The sequence below is a fragment of the Belonocnema kinseyi genome, chromosome 2, assembly GCF_010883055.1.
Source record: "Belonocnema kinseyi isolate 2016_QV_RU_SX_M_011 chromosome 2, B_treatae_v1, whole genome shotgun sequence".
Lineage (NCBI taxonomy): Eukaryota > Metazoa > Arthropoda > Insecta > Hymenoptera > Cynipidae > Belonocnema > Belonocnema kinseyi.
The window spans coordinates 182,019,118-182,046,491 of record NC_046658.1 but is presented as its reverse complement, the minus strand read 5'-3'; the positions used below and the strand labels follow the sequence as shown (position 1 = coordinate 182,046,491).

The window sequence follows — 27,374 nt, the reverse complement described above, 5'->3', positions numbered from 1 at the left end:
TTCATTATTGATTTATTTATTTTTAATAATTTTATTATTTTATTATTATTAAGTTGTAATATTTTATCTACCTGTAAAGCCATAATAGTTTTTCTCCTTTTCTTGTACTCAAAATTTTGAATACGGGATTTGATTCGTGCTTGAATACGGCAACAACCATGATGGATTTTTAAATATCGTTTTCTTGGTCCATATCCTCTCCAAACTTTTTGGATGATCAGTGCGGCATTTCTCATCTTCAAAAATCTATAAATTAAAGATCGTGTTATTTATTCCCTCAGAGTTGTATTTTTATAATTATGATAATATTTTTCATTCTTTAGAAAGAAAGTCTCTGCCTGAAAAATTAACTTCTTATCTCCTTAATCTATTTTTGGATTTATTTTTTGCAAAATTGTCTACGTGAAAAAAATTAATTCAAAAAGTACGACTAATCGCTTGTATAAAATTGAATCTGAACTTCTCATCCCCTCGTAATTTTCTGCTTGTAATATATTTTGAAAAACATATTTTTATTTTTTCATAAAAGGACGAAGTGAAAATTTCAAACAAATTCGCTATAATTTTTGGCTTTCTTGAAAACGAACTGAATTATTTCATTCAAAAATCAAACAGAAGACATAGACGGAATAAATTTTTTTTCTTGTTTGGGAAACCTCAAACTGCAATTGTTTTCTATACGGGTCGAGTGAGATGATTAATATTAGCAATTTGTCTATCTTTTCAACAGATTTATGATTTTTCATTTAATTGAAAAATTGAAAATAATTGATTTTTATGAATTTTTATAAATAGAAGCAGTCATTCAAATTTTGAACCTAAATTTTCAAAAAAATGTCTTGCATTTTTTAACGAATAATCATTATTTTTTAACGAATACGATTATATAGGTAAATCGGAATTTTTTCTAAGCATTCTTTTCTGGTCCTAAGAAGTTCTAAGTCTTTCAGAACTGGGAGTCGTAACTATGTAAATCTACAGAAAAACTTTTTAAAAGAAAAAAAAAATAATTTTCACAAATGGAAGTTCGCCATTTAAGTTAAAAATTCATCTCCTTACTTGAAAATCCAACTATTTTTGATTGAAAATTAAATATTTTTAGTTGAAATGTCTACCATTATAATTTTTGTTGAGAAGTCATCCTTTCTGGTTGTAAATTTAATTACTTGGTAAAAAATGTAATTATTTTGTTGGAAATGTAATTATCTTATTTAAAATGGTCTCAGGCTGAAATTGCATTAGTTGGTTTAAAATGTAACTAATTAATTAAAAGTTTAAATCTTTTGTTAAAGATTAATTTTTTGGTTAAAAATTTTAATTTGTTGTTGAATTTCGATATTCTTAATATCAAAATTCAACATTTTGCATAAAATTTATCTTCTCATTTTCAAAATGTTTATTTTCTGGTTAACAAGTAATATTTCAGGTTGAAAATTCACCTTTCTGATAGAATATCAATCTTCTTAGTATGAAACTAATTTTTTTTTTTAAATTCCACTGCTTGGTTGAGAGTTTAACTTTGTTGTTGAATGTTTATTTTTTTGGATGAAGGTTCATTAGTTCAGATCAAAATTCATTTCTTTTGGTAGAAAATTCATCTCTTTTGGTAGAAACTTCATCTCTTTCGTTAAAAGCAAAATATTTTTGGTTAAAAATTCATCCCTGGTCCAAATTTGGTGTTAAACTCTTTTCTTTATTGAAATCATATTTTTGTTTGAAATTTGATTGTTCCTAATAGAAAACTTAAATACTTTAGTTGAAGTTTAAGTACTTCGCTAAAAATAATTTTTCAACTGAAATTTTTAGAGTAACAGTTTAAGATTTAACATTTCAGTAATAAAAAATGGATGTAATTTGTGAAGAACCTTTTTTTTCGGATACATTAAAGTGATTTTTATTTTAAATGAAAATTTGTTTCTGTTTAAATATAATATATTACATTTTCCTTTGAGAAGTCACGTTTTTTTGTTAAAAATTAATTTTTTGTTGTTGAAAATTGAACTGCTTGGGTAAAATGTAAACTATTTTGTCAAAACATAAATTTTTTGGTTGAAATTTTGGTAGAAAACTATTTTTTTTTTTGAAAATAAATATTTTAAAGTTATAATTCAATTTTTGGTTAAAATGTGTTGAAAATTAACTTTTTAAACTGAAAATTTAATTTGTGTTCGAGAATTGATCTTTTTTAATGGAGAATTTAACTAATTGGGGTGAAAGTTTAATGACTTCACTCAAAATTAATTTCTTTTTTGGTTGAAGATTCATCTCTGTTCAATATTTTCAAAAATTTATCTTTTCTCGTACAGAAAATTAATCTTCTAAGTTGGAATATCTTTTTTCTTGTTGTTAAAAATTCAACTGTTTGGTTGAAATTAATTTTCTGTTGTTAAATGATTAAACCGTTCTATTGCAGATTCATATTTTTAGTTTGAATTAAGCTGCTTCTAAATCAAAACGAAAATTTTTTCTTTGAAAAATAATTTTTATCTGTTGAAAATTAATTCTTTTAACTGAAAATTTAACTTCCTATTTTTGTTGTAAACTGAAGTTTTTTGGATCAAATTCAATAATTTGTTAGAAAAATCGTCTTTTTTGGTAAGATACAAACAAAAATACTAATAAATTGTTTAAACAATTATTTTTCTTAACTTTGAATTATTAGTACTTCACTCTAATTGTAAATTGAACAAAAGGTTCAACATTTCAGAAAAAACTGCAACTGTCTAGTACTAATATAGAAGAAGATAGATATAAACAATAATTATTTGTTTAAAAACTTATTCTTGCTAATTTGAATTAAGCAATAACTCATCAAGTGAAAAGTGGATAAAAAGTTGAAAATTCAAGAAGAAACCTTAATTTCTTACATTATTCAAAGAGAATATCATTTACAATAATATTAAATAGCTTAAATAATTAGGTTTCTTAAAATTAATTACATATCCTCTCACTTTAATTAAAAATTAAGAGGAAAGAGTAGAACATTTTTGGAAAAAAACACGACATTCTAACTCTATTCTGAGAGAAAAATTCTAAAAACCATAATAAATTGTTTCAACAATAAATATACATGGAATTATCAGTGCAGAAAAGTATATCGTGTCATGAAAACAATTTGTATTAACAAACCGCAAAAAATCATGATCAGCGCCAAAAACTCGGAAACCCTATTTTTTCACATATGGGGTTTTTTTTGTGTCCCTGTAAAACATAATTATCGAGGTGATATTTGAAAAGTAATATATTATTTGTATTCTTCAGCTATTTTTGAAGAAAAATGTTGAGCTTCAACTGGATTCAACTAATATTGACGATTCTGAAAAAAATATACAAAAACGTCTTTTTTTCTTATGAGAAATACGTTTTAACCTTCACGGGCCTTCAGCGACCTCTAAATAGAATTTTTTTTTTAACAAAAAAATGGATTTATTTTTTTGCGTATTCGAATTTTTGATCCGTCTTAATGACCAATCTACGGCTTTCAAGAACATGTATAAGAGATGCATCAATAAAACAATGATTTGATAATTTAATTATTTCCAACAAGGTATATTTCGACGGCACCGGAGGGCAAAGGCGATCACAGATTTAAATGAAAGTCAAAACATCTGAAAATTGGAAGATATGATAGTTCGCTTCTGTGGTATTTTATGTACATAAACATTTATGAACATAAAAAAATATAACATTTTACTAATTCAAAAAAAAAAAATTTCAAACAAATTTTTTATTGCAGTTGTAAACATTTATTAGTATATTAACTTTCCTTCCTCTTTTTTCTCTCTTAAATTTTCAGCTTGATATCACATTACGTGTGGAATTAGTATTATAAAAAAATGTCGGTAAAGTAGAAATTGAAGAAGTCTCACATGTCCGTAAAAGATTATTTTTCCGCTACATAAAATACCGCAAAAGCGAACCATCATATCTGCCCATTTTCAAATGTTTTGAATTTAGTGAAAAGCTACGGTCGACTTTACCCTCCAGTGGTATCGGTGAAAATTATTGGTACATAAACATTCTTGAGTCATTCTTCTTTATTCTCCCAAATTTTCAGCTTAAAATCACATTTCGTGTGGGATCAGTATGATAAGCAAATGTCGGTAAAGTAGGAATCGGATAAGTATCACATGCCCTTGAACATATCCAGCAAGAAGAATAAGTCATTTTCAATAAAAATAGTAATAGCTGTGATATAACCTCTTATTTCTAAAAAAATTCTACTAGAAACGGATTGCACGCTGCATCACCCACTGGATTGAGGATAATAATATATATTATAGTTTCTTGCATGCGGCCCAGAAGATAAGTGGCTGTTCTGCATTATCGATCATTTATCGACAAAACTTATGATACTTGTACCAACAAAGCACTTGTAAACCATTATATTGGTCGCGCTTGCCCCCTTGCTGAGACCTTAATTATTTGCGACATTTAATTTATGCTGGACTCAAATTTCATTAAGCTATTATAATTACATAATTTAATATTTTTTTATCTTTCAAAATATCAAATTTTCAGACTGTAAGACATTAATGTTGAAAACTTTATATTTCTGCCAGCGGATCTTCTATTCTTCCGTTTTCAAAACTGTTTTTTGCATAATTTTTATTTTTGAATGAAAATTTGTCAAGATTTTAGTAAGTAGCACTATCTCTATAATAAAATAGATTTATTTGATGCAAAGTAAAATTAAAATTGTTAAATAATAGCGATGTTATAAGCAAAGTCACCCTTACCCTAAAACAGTGTCGGGAAAAAATGACTTTTTTGTTTCAAAATAACGTACAGCCCACAAATATTAACCGATTTAAACAAAAAAAAAATTTTTTAAAGCTGATAAGATTTCTAAGAGAGTTTTCAAATCTGATTTTTGAATTTGGTTTTCAATTATTTTATAAATAAACAAATATGACGGAAAAATTGCCCACTTTTTCTATGTGACGTTCCCGGTGCTCGTCAATAACAAGAAAATTGTTGAAATCGTCATGGTTACATAGAGTAACATTAGTTATAGATGTTCCAATATTAGAAAATAAACAAAACAAAAATTTATAAACAAATTATTTGTTGTAAAATTTTTTTTACGATTTTTCATAATTATACGTTTTTTCAAGTTATATTGCAAGAAATTTGAATGGAAACAATATTTTATTTTTAAAAATTTCTTAAGATTATACTTTTTTATATTATAAACAAATTTAATGAAAAAATGCAGTATTCAGGCATTTTTCGATGTAAAAATTCGTTTTTTTCTATGTATATTTTTTAAATTAGGAATTATATGATAATTTTATCAAAAATGATAAGTTGTTGATTTTTCTAATGATTTTTTTAAACAAATGCAATATTCGGGCATTTTTCGGTAGAAAATTTTGATTTTTCCAATGCCAGTCTTTTCAGTTGGGAACTTCATGACAATTTCAGCAACATTCATAATGAGTTTATAAATTGTATGATTTATTTAAACAAATGCATTAAACAGGAATTTGTCAACAGAAAAATTAGTTTTCTTCTATTTAAATTTTTTAAATTAAGAACTTCATGATAATTTCAGCAAAATTCATAATTGTTTTATAAACTTTATATTTTTTTAAAACAAATTTGATAAATAAATGCATTTTTCGGGCATCTGCAGATGGAAACTTTTTTTCAATATGAGTCTTTTTAATTGAATTTAATGAAATTCCTAATTAAGAAAGTTGACATAGAAAGAACAAAAAAAATTTCTGTCGACAAATGCCTGACTAATTCATTTTTTTATCATATTTGTTTAGATAATCATAAAATTGATCAGAAAATTATGAATTTGGCTGAAGTTATCATAAACTTCCCAATTAAAAAAGTTGACATTAGAAAAAAACGATTTTTTCTGTAGACAAATACCTGATTAATGCATTTTTTCATTAAATTTGTTTGGAGAAATCATAAAATTTATCAACTTATTATGAATGTTGCTGAAATTTTTATAAAGTTTCTAACTGAAAAGACTGGCATTGGAAACCCCGATTTTTTCTGCCAACAAATGCCCGAATAATGAATTTGTTAATTAAATTTGTTAACAAAAATTCATAAGATTGATCAACAAATTATAAAATTTGCTAAAATTATCACAAAGTTCCTAATTTAAAAAAATTCACATTGAAAAAAACGATTTTTTCTTTCGAAAAATACCTGAGTACTGCATTTGTTCATTAAATTTCTTTATAATATAAACGATTAAAATCTTAAGAGAAATTTTTATATAAAATATTCTTTTCATTTAAATTCCTTGTAATATAATTTGAAAAAACGTATAATTATAAAACGTCAAATAGAAAAAATGGGCACTTTTTGTTTTATTTGTTTATTTATAACAAAATTAAAACCTCATTCAAAAATCAGGTTTTCCAACTATATTAGAAATATTACTAACTTTTTTTAAAATGTGTTTTGTTTAAATTGTTCAATATTTATGGGCTGTACGTTATTTTGAACCAGAAAAGTCCTTTTTTTCCTACTGTGTACCGGTCAGCGTTGCCCCTCATTACCCTTTAAATGAACTTGTGAAAAAAATAATTTAGGATCCACAAAAGAGGGTCATTTTTTAATTTTGATTGATTTTTGATTTTAAGTCTTTTATTATCAAGAAATACCTTTTCCTAGCGATCCATCTTCTCACACAACTTTGAATCTTCAAAACACTGCCAACAATAATCCGTCCTCTTTCCTCTTCCAGAAAAGACTCTTGCCGCTCTCGGAGGAAAATTGTCGAATTTCCCAGCTGGTAATCAAATTGATCCTTGCCTAGAATATTGGAACAGATTTTCGCAGCAGCCACTTTCACGTCCGCTTTGTTCGGTGGTAGCATACCTCTGGAAAGCACTCTGAATCGATCCACAAATTCCGCAAAATCATAGCGAATCGGATATCCGGCCCGACGTATTCGAGCTGTTTCCATCATTCCCGAATATCTCAATTGGCGACAGCAAAGACCTCGATCGAACTTCTGTTGGATTTAATGAAGGGGAAATAAAGTGTGATATGAAACTTGTGGGGAAAGTTTTAAAAAATCTAAAATCAGGTTCTTTGATAAGCGAAACTAGGTTCTACAGTTTCTCTTATATGCATAAATATGTATCACTTGCTCACCGCACTTGCTAACCAAACCAGTTATTCTAATCCTCTCACAATCAAATTTTGTTGCTGTTGAAAATTTAACTATTCATTTTTTAACAGAAAATTCATCTCTGGTTGACAATTTTGTTAGAGAACGTTTTTTGGTTGAAAATTAGTTTTTGAATCTTAAAATTAAATTTTTTGTACAAAATTCATCTCTGGTTGAAAATTTGGTTAAAACTCTTTTTTTTTGTTAAAAATGAGTCTTTGAAACTGACAATTCATTTTTATGGAAAATTTTTTCAAAAATACTTTTTCTATTTCAAATTAGTTTTTTTGACTGACAATTTAATTTTTGATTTAAAATTCATGTCTGGTTGAAAATTTTCTTAAAGCTCTTTTTTCTGGTTGAAAATTAGTTTATCAACTGAAAAATCAAATTTTGGTAAAAAAAATTATCTCTGGTTGAGAATTTTTTAAAGCTCTTTTTTTTGTTGAAAATTTTATTAAAAATTATATTTTTGTGCAAAAATTAATCTCTGGTTAAACATTTCGTTGAAAGCTCTTTTTTTGGTTTGAAGTTAGTTTTTTAAACTGAAAATTCTATCTTTGGTTGAAAATTTATTTCTTATTGAAAATGTAGTTTGAAGCATTTGTTTTTGCTGAAAACTAGTTTTTTAAACGAAAAATTCAAATTTTTGTTGGAAATTCATCTCTGATTGAAGTTTGTTTGATAAATTTTTTCTAGACGATGAAAAATAATTTTTTTCTCTAAAAATTCCATTTTTGGTTGAAAATTGATCTTTTTTTAATTAAAATTCAACTACTTGGGTAAATGTTGAACAAAATCGTTAGAAATTGTTAGAAAAAAAAATCTGGTTAAAAATTCATCTTTGTGGTTCAAAATTATTTAAAAACTTAATCCTTTTTTAAGGAAAATTAATCTTTTTGGTGTAAATATAATTTTAAATTCATTTTCTTATCTTCAAAATTTAGCTATTCCAATTTTGGTTGAAAATTGGTATCTTTTATATTAAAGTGAACATTTTGGTTGAAAAATCGTGTTTTTTGGTAGAAAATAAATCTCAGTTAGAAATTTTACTAATTTGGTGAAGATTAATTTTTTTTTTAGAACCAATTTTTTTAACTGCGCATTTAACTATTCTATTACGGAATTTTATCATCGACTTATTTTCAAAGCAGGTCACTTTTTAACCAAAAAATATGATTTTTTAACAAAAAGTTAATTTTATAAAAATAGTTAAATTTTCACATCAATGCTTTAATTTTTTAAGCAAATATTTAAATTTTCTATGAAACTAATTAAATTTTCAACAAAATACAAAAGTTTTCAAACAAAAAATCTGAATCTTCAACAAGAAAGCTATTTTTCAACTAAATAGTTCAAGTATCTAAGAAATTATTGAATTTTCAAGCCAAAAATACAAATTAATTTTCAAAAGAATTAGATCATTTTTCAAAACAAACAATTTTTTTCTAATGCAGTTGAATTTTCATCAAAAATCTTAATTTTTAATCAAGGTAGCTGAATTTTCTACCATGAAAGCTGAATTTTCAATCCAAAGGGACAAATTTTTGACAAAACATTTGCGAAGAGAAGACATTAGGTTAATTAACTAAAGATGAAAAACTTAATTTTTTCCATTAAAAAAAAATATCAAAGAAAAACTCATTTTCAATCAAAAAAATTAATTTTCTACAAAAATGGCTAATTTCCAACAAAACAAATAAATATTTTTCCAAATAGTTGCACTTTTAACTTTGAAAGGAAAAACTTTTAACCAAAAATAGAGCAATTTAATTTTTTAGAAAAAAATAGTTTAAAACAAAATCATTTTTAACAAAATAATTAAATCTTCAAAAGAACAGGTGAAATGGTAAAAAGGAAGTTTTAAATTTTTTAATTTTGTGTGTAAAAATTCAACTGTCTAGTTAATAATGTGTTTGAAAATAATCGGCACGTATTTTTTTATGTTAATGTGGTGCCCGAAAATCTCGAGATATGATTTTTCAAAATTTGGTAATCGGGAAAAATTATTGGTTTTGAATCGCTCACTGCAAAAGCAGTTTTGAAAAAAAATTAGTTTTTTACTGAAAATACGCATTCACCCACAAGCTTTGCAAAATAGTATAAAATACTTCCTGTTGTTTTTTTTATAACAGTATAGTGGATTTTTAAAAACAATTTCATTCATTCTGAATTTGGAACATTTTTTTCCGTTTTTTTACCTTAAAATTTTGTTCAAGATTATGAAGTATGCAGGAAAAATTTGAGAATGGAGAAATGAAAATTCCAAGTGTTACGAATTTTTATAATCCGTTACGCACGTTGCGAACCAAAATTACCAAATTTTGAAAAATCATATCTCGAGATTTTCTAGTATCACATTGATTTTGTTAAAAATTTGTATTTTCTGGTTATATTCAACTAATTGTATTTAAAATAAAAATATTATCTTGTTTAAATATAAACTTTTATATTTTTAGTTGAAAATTCATATGCTTTGTTAAAACTTTGTGTTTTTTGGTAGACAATTATTAGTTGGTTAAACATTTAAGTATTCATTTAAATATTTATGCATTGTGTTGAAAATTCGTCTTTTGTGTTCAAATTTAACATATTTTGATATAAAATAAAAATATTATTTATTTAAATATGAACTATTCTATTTTTAGTTAAATATTCATTAACTTTGTTCAAATTTTGATGGGTTTGGTTGAATATTGAACTACTTAAATACAAAAATTCAGACAAAAATGAATTTTTCTGACTAAAATTTTTTTTATTTGGTTAAACATTTATGCATTTTGTTAAAATTTGGTCTTTTTTGGTAGAAAATTATTCCACTTAGTTTTATATCGAACTTTGGTACAAAACTTATGCATTTTGTTAAAAATTATTATTTTTTTGGTTAAGTTCAACTGTTTTTGATATAGAATAAAAATTAATTTTTTAAACTAAAAATTTAACTATTTCGTTGAAAATTAATCTTTATGATCGAGGATTTAACTATTCTGTTAAAAATTCAAATTTTTTGGCTGAATTCAACTGTTTTTTATTTAAAATAAAAATATTTTCTTGTTTAAATACCAACTATTATATTTATTTTTGGAACAACAAAAATTCAAAAAAATAACTCACTCCCGGAATTTGATTTTCATTCGGTTTGATGCACCTGATAAAGAACGGATGACAAATTGTCAAAGTCTTCATCAAAGAATCCAATGAACTTCTAAATTCTGAAGACAAAGTCGCAGATCGTTTTTTACTTTTATTAGCCAACATTTCGTTAGTAAAAAGAGCCTTGAGAAATTCGTTAGAAGATATGGAAACTAATTGTTTCAAATCAGCGGAAAATGTGTCTCCATTTTTTTCAACAAACCCTCCAACAGTTATTGCACTGTTCCAGCGAAATGAGCAATTCCAAATGCTTTCACGTGATCTGATTTTGGCTTTACATAATTGCGATGCTTTTCGTGAAGTTGATGAATTTTTCCTAGTAAAGTCAAGTCAGTTCCCTGTAAAAAGATTTTTTTTTAATTAGTACATAATTAGTACTATAATTTCCCTCTCCTACTCCCTCTAAATTCCCCTACTTCCCTATCCTACCCTAATTCCCCTCATCTACCTCACTTCTCCTCCCCACACTTCACCCTTTGCTTTTCCTCCCTTCCTCACCTTTTTAATTATCTACCACCCCCTCTCCTTACCTCCCTCCTCATTTTGTCTTACTTCTTGTACCCCTATTTCCCTACTTATCTTACTGAATTTCTTCTACTTTCCCATCCCTTATGAATTAGGAGTTATTAGTTAGGAGTTAGTAGTTCGTCATTAGTAGTTATTGGTCGGTAGTTAGGAATTAGCAGTTAGGAGTTAGGAGTTAGGAGTTAGTAATTAGCAGATAGTAGTTAATAGTTAGGAATTAGAAGTTGTGGAGTTAGGCGCTAGGAGTTAGAAGTTTGGAATTAGGCGATTCTGCCCGGGGTTACCAACCCAAAAAACCAAATTAAAGTATTAAAGGCTGGCCTCGAAACTTCCTTTTCAAAATTCCCTGATTTTTCCCTGGCCATTATTATTTAACGACGATATTTATTTTGTTGGATTTCGCTTTCTTCCCTTGCTCAAATTACTTCCTTCCTCATTTTCTCTTACTTCCCCTACCTCCATTTCCCCTACTTACATCAAGGAATTTCCTCTGCTACACCCCCCCCCGCGCTTATGAATTAGGATTGAAGAGTTAGGCTTTAGGAGTTCGGAATTAGGTGTTTCTAGCCGGGATTACAAACCCTCAAAAGTAAATGAAAGTATTAAAGGGAAGCCTCAAAATTTCTTTTTTAAAATCCTCTAACTCTTCCCATATTTTTCCCCGACCATTAATATTTAAAGACCAAAATTCTAATTTTTTAACATTTTATAAAAACTTTTTCAAAGGGAAGAGAATAATTTTTTATTCAAATTTATCAACTTTAAATTTATTAGTCTCAGGGATTCAATTAAAAAAAGTGAAAAAGTGAACTATTCATATCGAAAAAGTGACCAACAAAGATTAATTTGTAACCCAAAAAGTTACTACTCGAGATTTATTTGCATTAACAATGCAACTAATTTTCTACTGAATTAGGAATTATTTAAAAGATTTTATATGAATTTGAAGTAAATGAGAAGAATTCAATAAAATTCATAGAAATTCAATGCGAATAAAAAAATATTAAAGTAAATTTTTAAAAAATCAGGATCGATTAAATAAAAACTTTTGCAAATTCAAAAAAGTCTATTGAATTAAGTAGAAGTGAATTTGAAGGAATATAAATGAATTCAAAAAATTCAAGAGAATTAAACAAAATTCAGAAAAATTCAAATGAGTTGCAAAAAATATTTGATAATCTCTTCAAATCCCTTTAAATCACTTGAATTTCTTTGAGATCCAATAAGATGTCTTGAAGGTTTGGAGAATTTATTAAAATATCTTTAAAGCTTTTATACTCGTTCAAACTTATTGAAATCTTCGGAAATATTTCAAAATTCCTTGGAATCGTTTTTTCTTGAATATCTTAAAATCATCAAAGAACTTTGAAGTTTCTAGAAAATATTTGAAAAACTTTGAAACCCCACAAAATCTCTAAATTACTATTAAAAAATTCTTTGAAAATTTATTATTTAAAAATATCCTGAGGCCTTATGGGTCATATAAAATCGTTCCATATCTTCCGAAATCCTTTTTAACCCTTATGAAAATTTTCTAAAATAACTTAAAATTAAAAAAAAACCTTGGATATCTGTTGAAACTGAAAATCTAATTAATATCTCTGGAAATCTTTTAAAATATCTTCAAAATCCTTGAAACTTTTTGAAGCTTTGGAAAATACCTGGAAAAATTCCTTGGAATTTTTAAAACACCTTAGAAATCTTAAAAATTCTTTGAAATCTCTTCAGAATTTCTTGAAATCTCTCAAAATATCCTTAAAAATATTTACAAAGCCATTGAAATTTTTTAAAGCTCTGGAAAAGTCCTTGGAAATTTTAAGAAGTCCTTAGAATCTTAACTTCAAATATTTTAAATGCTTTAAAATATCTTAAAATTAATTGAAACATTGTAAAGCTCTTAGAAATTCTTTTTAAAAAACCTTTAATCTATAAAATCCTTCGGAATATCTTCAAATTATTAAAATGTATTAAAATTACCCTATGATTTTTCAAATCTTTTGAAATCCCTTGACAAATTTTAAAGCTCTAGAAAACTGCTTTGAAATTTTAGAAAATACCCTAAAATCTTTTAAGTTCTTTAAAATCCCTCCCAATTATTGAAATATATTAAGAATTTCTGGGAATTTTAAAAAAAAGTTTAAAATATTTCAAAATAATTCAAGAAATTTCAGAAAAAGGTGCAAACCTGAATTTAATCATATTTATTAACCCATCAATTTATTTATTGAGAAAAAATAGATTAAAGTGATTTTTTCATATTAGGATTTTACTATAATACCCTGATTTCTAAGTTTTTTCTAAACTTCAGTCCTCTATTGAACCTATTATTAGCATTAAAAATTAAATAACTAATAAAAAAGGAAGATAAATTACTTTTGGAAATTTGCTTGCTTCGTCGACGAGGGCCATAATATTCATAAATTTGATTCCAATTAGATCAAGGATTAATTGATTATCTTCGAATTCAACATGACTCCATGAAATTCCTTCTTGCGTATAATAATTTTGTTCCATTTTGAAAATATGTTGCACAAAAAATTGCTGAAGGTGCTCATTTGCATAATTTATGCAAAGTTACTCAAAACTATTCATATCGAAATTTTCGAATCCAAAAATATCGAGAACACCGATCGAGTTTTTGGTTTTTGGCTTGTAGATAGTGTCGTTTATTTTATCAACTATCATTACAAATAGACGACCATAAACTGCCTTCACAAAAGCATCTCTTGTGTCCAGTGCCTGATCTTTAGACATATTACTGACCTGAACACATTTTTTTAAAATGTATATATATTTTTTTACTTATATTTTTATTTGTATATTTCTTAATTTTCTATTGAAAAATTACCACACGTTCTTCCTGGACAAAAATGATTTTCTTTGTAAGAGCATCAGTCAATGCTTGTTGATGCACTTGCAAAATATTAGCAATTATTTTCAAATTTCTTTCGTTACTTATTGCTATCGCATCCATGTGATTGCAAATCAAAATTCTTAATGATTTTTAATACAAAATAAAAATTTCGAATGACTATTTTCTCAGCTGATTTGTTTATTTGTTTTTAACGTCACCTAAATATAATTTTCCTAAGATTCTGGCTCTATAATAATATTTTTATTTTAAATTTCCGATATGTCGAAAAAGTATGATTTTTTTTTATTTTACATGATTATACAAATTTTATGGAAATATTCGACTCAGTTTAAAAAATATTCAGGACTTTCAGAAGATTGGAAGAAATTTTAAAATATTTTATCAATTTTCGAAAATCCTTTTAAATTTTAAAAAGCTTTTAATTTTAATCTCACAAAACTTCTAAAATTCATAAATATGTTTTAAAGTTAACTTGAATTATTTCTGAGATATTGAGACATCTTTCAAATTATTTCATTTTCTTAAAACCTTTCAAAATTCTCGAAAAGCTTTGAAGTTTTATTTAAAAAATTTTTTAAATTTACTTTTAATTGCTAATTTAAAAAAATATATTTTTAAGTTTTCAATTATTTCTGAATCATTTTAAAATTTCTAAGTCGTATAAATATATTTAAAAATTATTATAATATTTGAACTCTGCAAAATAAACAAATAGCCTTAAAATCTACTAAAATCTTTTCTTTTAAATTGTAGAAATCTTTTGAAATGTTTTAACATGTTTGCAAATACTTTCTTAAAGATAATTCATGAAAATAAAAATTCTATTTCAATTTTCCCATGTATTATAAAAAAATGTTTGAAATCTTAAAACTTTTCATAATACTTGAAAAAATCTACATTTTGTTTTAATTCTTGTGAAATTTTTCAGTTTGTTTTTAAATATTTTACTCCATTTTTTATAGTTTGCAATATTGCAAAATTTAACATTTTTGCTTAAAAATTGTTTATACATTCTTGTAAAAATTTAGGAACTTCTTTTAAATATTTTGAAATCTTCAATTATCTCTTGAAATCCATAATTCAAAAAAAATAAATAATTCGAATTTTTTCCAGGAATCTTAATAAAAATTTTGTATTCTCTTGAAACCTTTTAAAATTCTTAACAAGCTTTATTATATTGAAATATTCCAAAATCTACATTTGGATTGAGAGATTTTTTTCAAATCTTCTAAAGATTTACATTATTTTCGAATCTTTTCAAATAAAGGTGAAATATCTTTAAAGATAATTCAGTTTTCGTAAAATTTTTTAAAATTATTACAAATAAAAAAAACAGTCGTAAAATCCTTCACATTCTTTGATGACATATTTTAAAATCTTCAAAACTTACAATTATACTTTAAAAATAAAACCTGAAACATTAAAAAATTTCCCACAAATCTTATTAACGTTACCATTATTTTATTTTATTTTTTCTCATCCATTTAAGAGTCTGTACAAAGTTTATAAATTATAGTATGGTGCCAAAAAATCTGAAAAAAATTATTTCTTAATATTAAGAAATTATTTAATCTTTAAGCGCAGACGTTTGGTCTCACAGACGGCACAATTAATTATTTGGAAATTTTGATTAGTTATTTTACCTATAACGATGGCTTTATAAATCAGGTTTCCAAGATGCAAAATCACAGCCAAAAGTTTCACTATTTCCCAAAAATCTTGATCACTAAAATTGAGAATTTTCATAGCTACTCTCACTTCTGCAAATTCTATAGCATCGTCTTTGTTCTTGCACATGGACACCTAGCAGGTTTCACTTGTAAAACAAATGACGTTTTTCCAAGCCAAATGTTATGTTAAAATTGATAAATAATTAATCATTCAAAAAAAAGGCACTTTTTTTTTAAATGCACTAATTTTTTAACTAATTTTTTTCTTACCCCACTTAAATACTTGTAATCAAAAATACCACCGAGTTTCAGTTTTTGTTTTTCCTCCTTGGTAAGTCCAGCCAATAGACCATAAAATATGTGATAATTTCTTTCATTTTTGGATTGAGAAACTAGACGACATTTTTCTAACAAATATTGTTCAATTCGAGCTCCTTCGATCACTCCTTTCTTATTGAAAGTTATGCCTACTTATTTTCCAAACCGAGAGGAATTGTCATTTCTCACTATTTTAGCATTCCCAAATTCTTAAATAATTTTGAAAAATTAAATTATCAATTTTATTACAATAGGTATTATTATATTTCAAGATAATAATGTAAATATTGTATATAGTAGGTAAGTATTAGGTATCAGGCGCGAAGTCAGAGTTTGGAAGTGCGAAGTAAAGTGATGACGTGGAGGCATACGTGCGAGGTGAGGCCAAGCGAGGAAGGCAAGGCGATAAGAGCGGGCGGTCTTAGAGATAAGGTGTGGATGGATGTTATTTTTTAAGGGTTAGTTTGAAGAAAATTCTGTAAAAAATGGAAGTATAAACAAGTCAATTGTTTAATGTCAACAGGCTGAAAAATAAACGTTTATCTTTCTATCTATTTTCAAGATATTAAATACAATTTTAAAATACCTTCTAGTGTTGGATTCGCTTCCAAAATTTGTTGTTCTATCCAAGAATGTTCGCCACTTATAGCAGCTAGATACTGCAAAATCAATTTGGTACTCTGTTTTTCCAGCACCACTTTCTCCACTAATAAAGAATAAAAAAGTAGGGTTTTAAAACATACAAAAAAAATTAGTAAATCGAGGTACCGCGTGCCTATAAGAAAGGATTTCGTATCCTAGTAAGATGTTAATTAAGTTGTTAAATTTCTCATCCTTCGATACTTTCCCAGCTTTCCTCACTCTTCTTTTGTCTATTTTCCCTCCCCTTACATATTTCCTCTCCTCTGACATTCCCCTACTCACCAAACCTATCCCAACTATACTTCCCCTTACTTCGTCTTTTACTCCCTCATCTTTCCCCTAATTCTCATTCCTCTATTTCCCTGAGTCACACTTTCTTTCCCATACTTCTTATCTACGCATCTACTCATCGACACGTTCTCACTACGCCTCGTTCCTCGCCTTTTACCAATCAAAACTTCCCCTACGTCCACATTCCTTTATCCCTTTCCTCGATTTTCCTTCATCTTCTCCCCTATATCCTTCTTCTTAATTCCAATACTTCTTCTACACTACTTCTACTCCCCTCATTTAGCCTTGTTTAAGCTCATTACTTCCCATCCATTCCATTCTCCAACCTCACTTCTCCTACTGTCGCTACTTTCTCTCTCATCAGTATCCCTACTTTCATTTTCCTGTTCCTCGTGTTTCTCCATCGCCACAACACTACTTCCCATCTTCACAATCCCCCTGCTTCTCCTCACTTCCTTTAACTTCCCCTCACATCAACTCTTCTTTTTTCCTTTCCCTTTACTTCACATCCTCTTTTCCCTTCCTGCATCTACTTAGCCTCCACTTACTTCCTCACTCTCTTTTCTCCCACTTCACCTGGTTCTCTTTCTCTACTTTTTCTCACTTTTGCAACTTTACTTACTTCCCCTCTTTCGACTACCCCTAGTTCACCTCCTCCACTTAGTGAACTCACCTATTCCCCTGCTACCCTTGTTGCATCATCAACTCGCCTTTTTTCCTACTTTCTGCGATTCTCTTTTATTACAAACTTAACCTTTATTTAATTCCGCAAGCTTTCTTTCCTTACTTCCCCTCACTTTAGCAACTGTCCCCACTTTTTCTCTCCTCAATTTGTTTTTGGTTCCATATTTTTTCTCTCCTTTCTTCTGTTTTCTTTCCTACCCTTTACTTCACCATCCATACCCATTCCTTCGCCTGCTATCCTTTACTTGCCTATCCTAACTTCTCCATCGAACCCTAATTCTCCTCCGACGAGTCTCCTCACTTCCACAATTTCCCTCAGTTTCTCTCTGGGCACTTCCCCTAGTTAGCATCCTCTACATCCATTCTCCTAATCTCCCTGCTATCCTCGCCTCATTCTCATTTTGCCTACCTTACTACTTTAACTTCCTCCCGCTTTACTTCCTTTACTTCTCCTTGCTTCATCAACTACTTCTACTTCTTCTCACTTCCGGAACTTTCCTCACTTCCACTACCCTCTCTTCTTCTTTCTTCTTCATCCTCCACTTTACCATCCATTCTTCCTTCCTTCGCCATGCTTAGCCTTCCTTCATTTCAGCACCCTTACTTCTCTTAGTAACCCTACTTCTTCTCCTCTGCTTTTCCTCACTTCTGTAACTTCCCCTGCTTGCCCTGTCCTCGTTTAGCCTAGTTCAATATTTTCCCTCTCTTCGCTTATTTTTCAACCTTCACTTTACTATCCATTCCTCGTTCCTTCGCTTACGTAGTCTCCCTTTATTTCACCACCCTCACTTCTCCTACTACCCCTACTTCCCCTCACATCCCCAACTTCCCTCTCTTTCTCTCTCATTACTTCCCCTAGTTCATATTCTCTGCTTACCCTTACCTACCCCTACCTCCCTGCTGCCCTCGTCACGTCCCCCCTTCGTCTAGTGCTCAACTGCCTTCATTTCTCCTTTTCTCGTGATCTCGACCTCTTTTCACATACTCAAACTCATTTCCTCCACTTCCGCTCACTTCAAAGACTTCTAGCACTTTCTCTCGTTTCCGTGTCTTCCCTCACTTACCTTCCCCTAGCTTCCCTTAGATCTACATTACGTTTCCCGTAGTTTCACATTACTTGCCATACTTCCCGTCCTCACACTTTCCTATCCTCACTTCAGCTCATTTTTCTGTTCCCCTCCCCTACTTTCCTTCTCAACACTTCACCTAGTTCAACACCATTTAGTTTTTTCTTTTTAAGAACCTCTTTCAGCATCTCTTAGGTGCATCCACACTTCCCGTCGTCCACTTAACCTACTTACCCGCTAGATTAACTTCCCCTTATTTCTTTTTACTTCCTCATCATAACTTCCCATATTTCCTGCCAGTTTCCCGTATTCACTTCTCCCATTTTCTCCTACTTCACCATCCTCACTTTCCTTGCTTCCCTTTTTCACCACTTTCCTTCTGTAAGCTTCTCCTCACTTTCTTCATTTCCCTATATTTCTACTCGGGGCTACGAAATCCTACAAAATAAAAATTTTTTCAGTAACTGATAACAATACATTGATCAATACCAGTACTTTTCATTTCCATGAAACAATTATCTCCAATCGCAAAAATATGAGGTGGTTCCTTTCCTAGTTTTTTGCCTCTATACAAATCGATTTCAGTGTAATTGTAGATATTTAAAACTTGATAGGGATTAACAGCTACAAACATGCTTTCTGTATAAGTCTATAAAAATCAACATTTTTATACATGTTATTCAAACAATAATTTTTTTTTAATTGCGACAATAAAGAATTGTTTTCTTTTTTTAAATATTTTTTTATATAATGATAGTATTATTTTTGAATTTAGAGCATTACGTATATTATGTTGTGATTGTAGCGCATTTGGAGATTTTTCAAAATTGTGTGTTCCTGCAGTTCACCGAGTTTTATCATGTCCTCGACTCCGGAAACGGATGTTGAATGGATGAGTTTTATCACTTGATCTTCTTTCGCCCATTCGAGCTGAAATTTTGTGTTTGTGGTTTTAAACAATAGCCAACTATATTTTAATCACATATCAATAATTTAATAATAATACTGATAAAAATTCAATTTTCTACCAGTTTTATTATTTAAATTAATATGAGTTAGAAATTTGAATTGCAATGCATTCAGTATTCAGTATAAATAGACTTTCAAATTCGGAAAAGTTTTGAAGGACAATTTCCGAATATTTAAACAATTAATATCAATTACTGTCACTATCGAATCTTTTAAATTAAGTCGTTTATTAACCAGTATTTCCTTATCTCAATAAAATTGATATGAAAAATAACTATTCATAACATCAGTATAAAAATTGTTTGCAAGAAGAATAATTGTTGCCGAAATTTAGATATAAGTTTGGAGACAAGATAATACTCAATAATGAGCAACATAGCGTAAGATATTTAAAAAACTATCACTCACAAAATTCATTTATTGTGACATTATTTCCTGAAAATAGTAATTTTTATATATTTACAGTAAAAAAATGTTTAAATGAAGCAAAATTAATTACATAATTTTAAACTGCATTACATGCAAAATATTATTTATAGCACTCTCTAACTAAGTTATTAACTACAGAAAGTAGTAACTTTCCAGATATTTACAGGAAAAAAAAATATTTCAACAGAATAAAATTATTTAAATAATTGCCAACTACTGTTAAAAAATGCATTACTTTTAATTTTTGTTAAATTCGTGATTAAGTCCAAAAAATAATAACTTTTAACGGTTTACAGGATAAAAATTTCTAAACAGAAATTAAAATTGGTAAATAAATTAAATTATTATTTAATTAATTGAATTAATTAAATTTTAACAACCAACCTAGGTTTTTTTTGTTAGTCGTCAGGCATAAGAATAGTATGCCTGTTTTATATTAGAAAATTTTTGTTTAATATTTCAAAAAATAAAATAGGTGGGGTTTCTCTGAAACTCTTCTTTTCATGTTTTCAAAATTCGATGTAAAATAGAATTAAGATTTTCTTGAAAGTCGAAAAATGTTTTGATATAATTTTCAATTTTTTTTGTAAACAATGCAAAATGTCAAAAAAGAGCAAGAGATATTTTTGTATAACTCTTCTATATTTTAAAAAAATGTATGTGGATATTTAAAACAAAAATTTGAAATATTTTTTTTCAATGTAAAGCAGTGGCTTAGCACACAAACTGTTTTAAACAAAATATTACAAAAATGAGATTTTTGAGAAAATACGGTTTCAACAAATTGGACTGATTAAATTAATTAAGCATGCTTTGACGTTTTAACAGGTGAATTAGTCAATATTATCATTCTAAATTATTGATTCGGTCATTGGATAATACTGATTAGATCAATTTGTTTTAATTGCTAGAAAATAAATCATTTTTCCTTTAGGATTGATCTCTTTTGGTTGAAAATTAAACTACATACTTGGTTAAATGTTTAACTGCTTTTGTTAGAAAAAAAAAACTTATTTCATTTTTGGATGAAAATTGATCTTTTTTATATAGAAAAAAATGTATTTTGTGTAAAATTCTTCTTTACATTTTTAGTCATTGAAATTTAAACTATTCCATTTCTGCTCAAAAAGTGAGTTTTTAGTCAGAAGTGATTAATTATTATTAGAAATTATTATTAGTTAGAAAAATAGTTTGTTTGAGGATTCAAGTATTTCTTTGAAATTTCGTATTTAAAAAAATTAAAATCTGTTTTTTAAACTCGAAATATTTTTTGTTCGAATATCTACTATTTATTTAAAAGTTGAATTACTTTTTTGAAACATTCATTTGTCTTGGTTGAATTTTTCAATTTTTCAGTCAATTTTTCAAATTCATCAGATTCGGTGACTGAAAAAGACTGATTTCATCAATAAGTGACTGATTTTTATTTAAATAATTTTTTTATTTCTCTCCAATTTATATTTTTGATAAGAAATTCAATAATTTAATTGTTATCATTATCATACAAATAAAAATTAAATTACTGCTTGAAATCATTATATCACAGTTTGCTGATCAGAAACGTCAACATTCTATTTCAAAATTTTAGGAACTTATTAAAAAATTTTTTAAATATTTAGAACTTTTCTTTAAAAATTAATTTAAAACAATTTTTTAAAAATAAGGAACCATTTTGAAATTTTCAAAAGAACCTAATTTTTTTTAACTTTGAAATATAATTTTGCTTTCAAGGTTCGTAAAAGAAAAATTCTCGATTCAAAATAAAAAATCTGACTCATTAACAAAAAGTTTTAAAAAGTTTACGTTTCCGTCATCGTCCCGAATTTGTATCTTCTTTTATTGACAATTTTACATCCAACTGGGACATCAAATTCGTTGTTTAGCACATTTCTAATCCAGACGTAATCTCCCTGTAAATAAAATATAAATAAATAATTTTGTACTGAAATTTGTTATTACTAAAGAACATTGAAGAAAACTAAGCAATTACAGAGTTTTTGAAACATAACTAGTCAGGTGTAATCAATGACTCATTTTCAGAATATTATTTTTTTCTAATAAAAAAAATAAATACCATAATATTAAAATTAAAATTATTATCCATAAACTTACCACAATAAAGGGTATTTTATTTTCAGTCACTTTTTTAGCCATTATGAAGAATTTATTAATTCATTTACTGAAGGCGGAAACTCCGAGTGTCAAGTTTTAATATCTTTTATCGGCTCTTCGGATCTGATCGAATCAACACTTCTCGCCGGAAAACCTTATCACAAATTGTTATCTAGTCTTCAATTATTGTAATTTATATTATCGCTAATAGAACTTCAATAAAAAAACGCCATACAAATTTAATTTTTAAACAAAAAAGTTAATTTTCTAATAAGTAGTTAGGTTTTCAACAAAATAGTCACATTTCAAACAGAATAATTCAATTTTCTCCTAAAATAATCGAATTTTTGACCGAACAGTAGAATTTTGATATGAATTTTCAAACAAGAAAGAAGTCTTTTCCACAAAAAAAAAAATAAAATAAAATTTTTAACTATATAGTTTAATTTTCGATCAAAGTTTTTAATTTTCAAGCCAAAAAAAAACAAATTTTCAACAAAGCTGTTGTATTTTCAAACTAAAAAGTTGAATTCTGAATGAAAAATGTAGTTTCTGATATTTCAATTCAAAATACTTTAATTTTAAACAAAAATCAGTAGAATCCAACCAAAGAATACGAATTTTCACCAAAATAGATTAATCTTCAACGGAATAGATTAATTGTCAAACAATTAGTTAAATTTAAAAGAAGAAAGATCAATTTACATGTCAAAATATACATTTTTAACCAAAAATGGAATTTTTATATTTTAAGTCAGAAAAACTGTTTGAATTTGTCACTATAAAGATGAATTTTCAAGTAAAATGATAAACGTTAACAAAAAATTGATTTTTAACAAGAGTATTTAAATTTCCCACCAAGTAGATAGATTTTTAAACAAAGAAGATAATTTCTCAATAAAAATTGCAATAATGATATTTCAATCCAAGAGGATTTTAATTTAAATTAAAAAGAATTGGATGCAATCAGAAAATACGACTTTTCAACCAAAAAGTTTAAGTTTAAACCAAATAGATGCATTTTTAGCGAATAAGACGAATTTTTGACAAAGAAGATTAAATTAATAAAAAACCTACGAATTTTCAACAGAATATATGGTTTTGGAACTAAAAAAGATCAATTTTTGGAGAAATAATTGAATTTCTAACTTTAAAAGATACAATTCCATCTACAAATGTAATCGTTAAATTTTCAGTTTGAAAGTTAAATTTTCAAAAAAAAAAAACAAAGTGAAATTTCTACCAGTTTAATTTAAACAAAAAATTTAATTTTCTACCAAGCAGGTCATTTTATAAATAAATTGTTTAATTTTTAAACAAATAGTTGAATTTTCAACTAAACTTATATATTTTCAATAAAAGCCAGTTAAGTCCATAGACAAAGGATGAATTTTCAAAAAAAGAAAAAGATTAATTTAAAAAAAAGGTGCATTTTTTCAACCTACATGAATTTTTCACCAGACAATAAAAAATTTCAAACAAAATGTTAATTTTCTACCTGAGGGGAAAAGCTTCATTTTTATTTTCGATAAACTAATTTTCAATAAAAAAGAATTTTCTAAAACTTAAATTCAACTAAAAAAGGCGACTTTTTTATAATATAGTCAAATCCATAGACAAAGGATAAATTTAAAATATAAAAGAATAATTTTAAACAAGGTAAATTCTCAACCAAATATATGCATTTTCCACCCGAAACTATGAATATTAAACAAAATTAATTTTCTACAAAGTAGCTCATTTTTTGAATAAATAGTTTAATTTCTTAACAAATAGTTGAATTTTCTTCTAGAATAGTTGAGATTTCAAGCAAATAGTTGAATTTTCACCAAAACATAGAAAAAATTACATTTTTAGTTTAAATAAATTAATTTTCGACAACAAGATAAAACGAATTTTCTATGAATTAAATTCAACCAAAAAATATAAATTTTCAACAAAATATTTGAATTCATACTCAAAAAGATGAAATTTCCAAATAGAAAATTAATTTTCAAAAAAATACGAATTTTCAATTAAAATTATGATTCTTCAACCAATAAGATAAATTTTTAACAAATTAGTTCAACTTTCAAGCAATTTGTTGAATTTTTTACCAATCAAGTCGGGTTTTTAACAAAATAGTTGCCTTTCAACAAAATAGTTAAATTTTCATCAAAAACGTTCGTTATTTTTAACCAATTAGTTGAACTTTCTATCAAAATAGTTAAATTTTCTACCAGAATAATTGAACTTTCAATTTAAAGAATAAATTTTCAATAAAAAAAACAAAGTTAAATTTTTTAAATAAATTAATTTAACAAACAAAAAAGCAAACAAAAGCGAATTTTGTACTTTTTGTCTTTTAAAATTCTTTGAATCCCTCAAATATTGTGAAGAAAATTCATGGGAATCTTTCATGTATTTTGAATTTTCGAAATCTTACAAAATAATTGGAAATTTCTTGAAAATTTTATAATTTCTTGAAGTTTTCGATTGTCAAGGTGGACATTTTAGTTAACACAAAAGTTGTCGGATCATTTTTTGGTTCTCTAAAATTCTTTACGATTATTAAAATTAAAAAATTTAAAAAATATTTTTATTGAAAGTAATCAAAACTAAACTGCCAATTAAAAGTGCTCATGATGAATTCTTTTTAATCTTATGCTTTTGAAACTATAGATTTAAACATTTTTTATTCTATTTTTCTTAAACGCTTAATAATTTACACGTATAAATCAGAAGCTTTCAACGCTTTTCAATTGAAAAATTTTATAACAAATTGCAACTGCAAAATTTTAAATCTAAATATTTATTTATTAAACAAATTAAAGGTTTTTGTTTAACATATAAAATCCGCTCTAAATTTGTCATGTAAATTATTTTTAAATAAGACACTGTAAACTAAATGATTCAGTGTTTAAAAAGTTAACGAATAAACTTAGCATTTTAAAAAAAATTAAAATCGAACTTATTTTAAATTCCATATGAAAATAAAATTCTTTGGTATTTTATAAAATACACTGTATTCTTTAAGATTCTTTGAAATTTATGAAATCCCTTAAATCTTATTACAATTTTTTTCACCGGGAAATTTTTTTTCAAATGCTACAATTTTATATTTTTTATTGTAAATCCTGCTACCTAACACAAAAGAATAATATGTAATTTTATAGAACTTTAATAGACGTGTCAACTTGTATGTGAATATCTTTTGTAACTTTCCTTGTTTCCGAAAAAATGCGAAAATTCGATTTTTGTAAAATAATTGTTTTTATTGTAAAGCGGTGGTTTTCCAAAAGTGGAGTTCAGGAAATATTGAGTATTTTGGAGAAAAGACAGTTTCGAGAATTTTATAAAAACTATTTCTATTTTGTATTTTAATCGGTTTTTGAAAAAAAAGCTATAATTTTAATCACTGAGTACTCAGAAATGTTTTAATCTACCGCCATTTCGAAATTGTATTTTTGAATTTGATTTCGAATTTAAATAATAAAATCAATTTAGTATATTTAAATGTTTTTATCGACGACCATAAATAATAAATCGGAAAAGGAAGTGACCTACCTAGAAAAATAAACAGCCTTTAGATCATAAAGCTTCTAATGAATCGGGACCGTCTTTCTTCATCTGGTTATTTGAAGACATATTCAATCGCCTCCGTGGCGCAATTGGCTAGCGCGTTCGGCTGTTAACCGAAAGGTTGGTGGTTCGAGCCCACCCGGGGGCGCTCTTTTTTATTTTTCAATTCAAATGTTCTATTTTATTCTATTAAAAATTTGACGATATTTATTAAGAAATAGTGGATATTCGACTTTTGATTTTTTTCTGAACGATTTCTTTATCGTAAAGGGAAATAAAAGGTTTACTTTCACAAACAGGAAAATTAAATTCACAAAATAATTTGAAAGCTAAATAAAAAACATGTATGGGAAATAGAGTACATATTTAGGATAATGATATATCAAACACTGGTTTATTAATTAATATTTTCAACAATACAGGTTAATATAAACAAATTATTGCTAACTTGATCATTATAGTTATGTACACTATTCCGATTTGAAATTAATTAATAAACTGTCTAGTTATATTTGATCTAATTTCATTTATTTTCAATCATCAATTATTAATTTTATTAATTATTATTTGTAAATAATTTTGCTTAAGAGGATTTTCAAATTCTATCCTTTTCTAGTAATTAGTCATTATTTTCCAAAATGGAATTTCCTCCAAATTTATGGTTGGGAAAATTGATTTTTAAAATATATAAATAAATGTTTAATTTATTCATATATTTATTTGTTGTGCCACTGTGTTGATATTGGACCGGCTGATATTTCAAAAAATTTAAAACAAAATGTATATTATTGTTAAAGATTCATCAAGGATCTTTTTTCTTTGTCAAAAAGTTACTTGTTTTTTAGACATTTTGAAAAAAAATTCTTATTTTCATTTTGAAAATTGATCTGTTTTGCAGAAAATTTATATCTTTGGTTGAAAATTAAATTATTTTTATATAGAAGTAACTCTTTTGTTGGAAAATCATACTTTTGGCTTACAATTTTCATTTTTTATAAATAATTCATCTTTTTGATTTTAAACTATTAAATTTCTTATGGAAGTAGATGTATTTTGTTTAAATATCGTATTTTTCCGTAAAATATTATTAATTTTGGCAAATCGTCTTTTTGTTCCAGAATTTCCCCACTTTGTTGGAAATTGAATTTTTTGGTTGAAAATTGAGATTTTTTGTTGAAAACTAAACTATTCAGTCTAAAATTAAACTATTTTTTATGAAAATTAACTTTATGTTGAAAAATCATCTTATTGGTCGAAAATTCAACCTATTAGCTGAAAGTTGAACTACTTTGTTAAAAATTAATTTTTTTTTTTAATTCACCTCTGGTTGAATATTTAATTTTTTGTTTAAAATGTATACTTTTGGTTAAGATTTGAACTATTTTTATAAAAATTAATTTTTTTGTTGATAAATAAGATTTTTAGGTAAAAATTAAACCATTTGGTTAAATATTAAAGTATTTAAATTATTTTATTAATATTTCGTATTTTTTATTTCAAAATTATAAAAATTTGTTAAAAATTGAGGTTTATTTGTTGAGAAATCGTCTTTTTTATTCGGACATTAATTCTTTTAGTGGCATTTTTAAAAAAAAGATTTATCTCTTTGGTTGGAAATGAACTTTTTGGTTAAAAATGTATCCTTCAGAAGTTGGAAAAGTATTTGGTAGCAAATTTACATATTTTGTTGAAAATTAAACTTTTTTTGGGGAATTACCTTTTTTTAAATAATGATATTCTTAGTTTAAAAATTAAATTAGTTTATAAAATAATAATTCTTCTTTTAGATTTTAAAATCCTAAGACATTGTTGAAAAAGCATGTATTGTGCTGAAGAATCGTATTTTTTGTTAGAACATTCATTGTTTTGGAGGGAAAGCAATTCATATTTTTAAAGATTCGCTTTTCCAGTTGAAAAGAAACTTTTTTGTT

General features: G+C 26.5%; 1 protein-coding gene and 1 non-coding gene across 3 annotated transcripts in view; one reads left to right on the top strand and one right to left on the bottom strand.

The window, feature by feature from the left end:
* The window catches only part of LOC117167518 (myosin-VIIa-like), a 33,931-nt gene extending 26,929 nt beyond the window's left edge, over positions 1 to 7,002 (bottom strand). Inside the window, exons 1-3 of one of the 2 annotated variants that reach the window (XM_033352519.1) lie at positions 6,853 to 7,002; positions 6,636 to 6,786; positions 72 to 246 (exon numbers count right to left, since the gene is read on the bottom strand). In XM_033352519.1, coding sequence (XP_033208410.1) covers positions 72 to 246; positions 6,636 to 6,786; positions 6,853 to 6,943 — 417 coding nt within the window. In that variant the 5' untranslated portion in view covers positions 6,944 to 7,002. Of the gene's footprint in view, positions 1 to 71; positions 247 to 6,635 lie in introns of both variants that reach the window. The other variant, XM_033352518.1, reaches the window with a different exon arrangement.
* Positions 7,003 to 25,517: 18,515 nt separating this feature from the next.
* Trnan-guu lies at positions 25,518 to 25,591 on the top strand. The gene has a single exon. It is a non-coding gene; the product is annotated as a tRNA-Asn (tRNA).
* Positions 25,592 to 27,374: the final 1,783 nt, after the last annotated feature.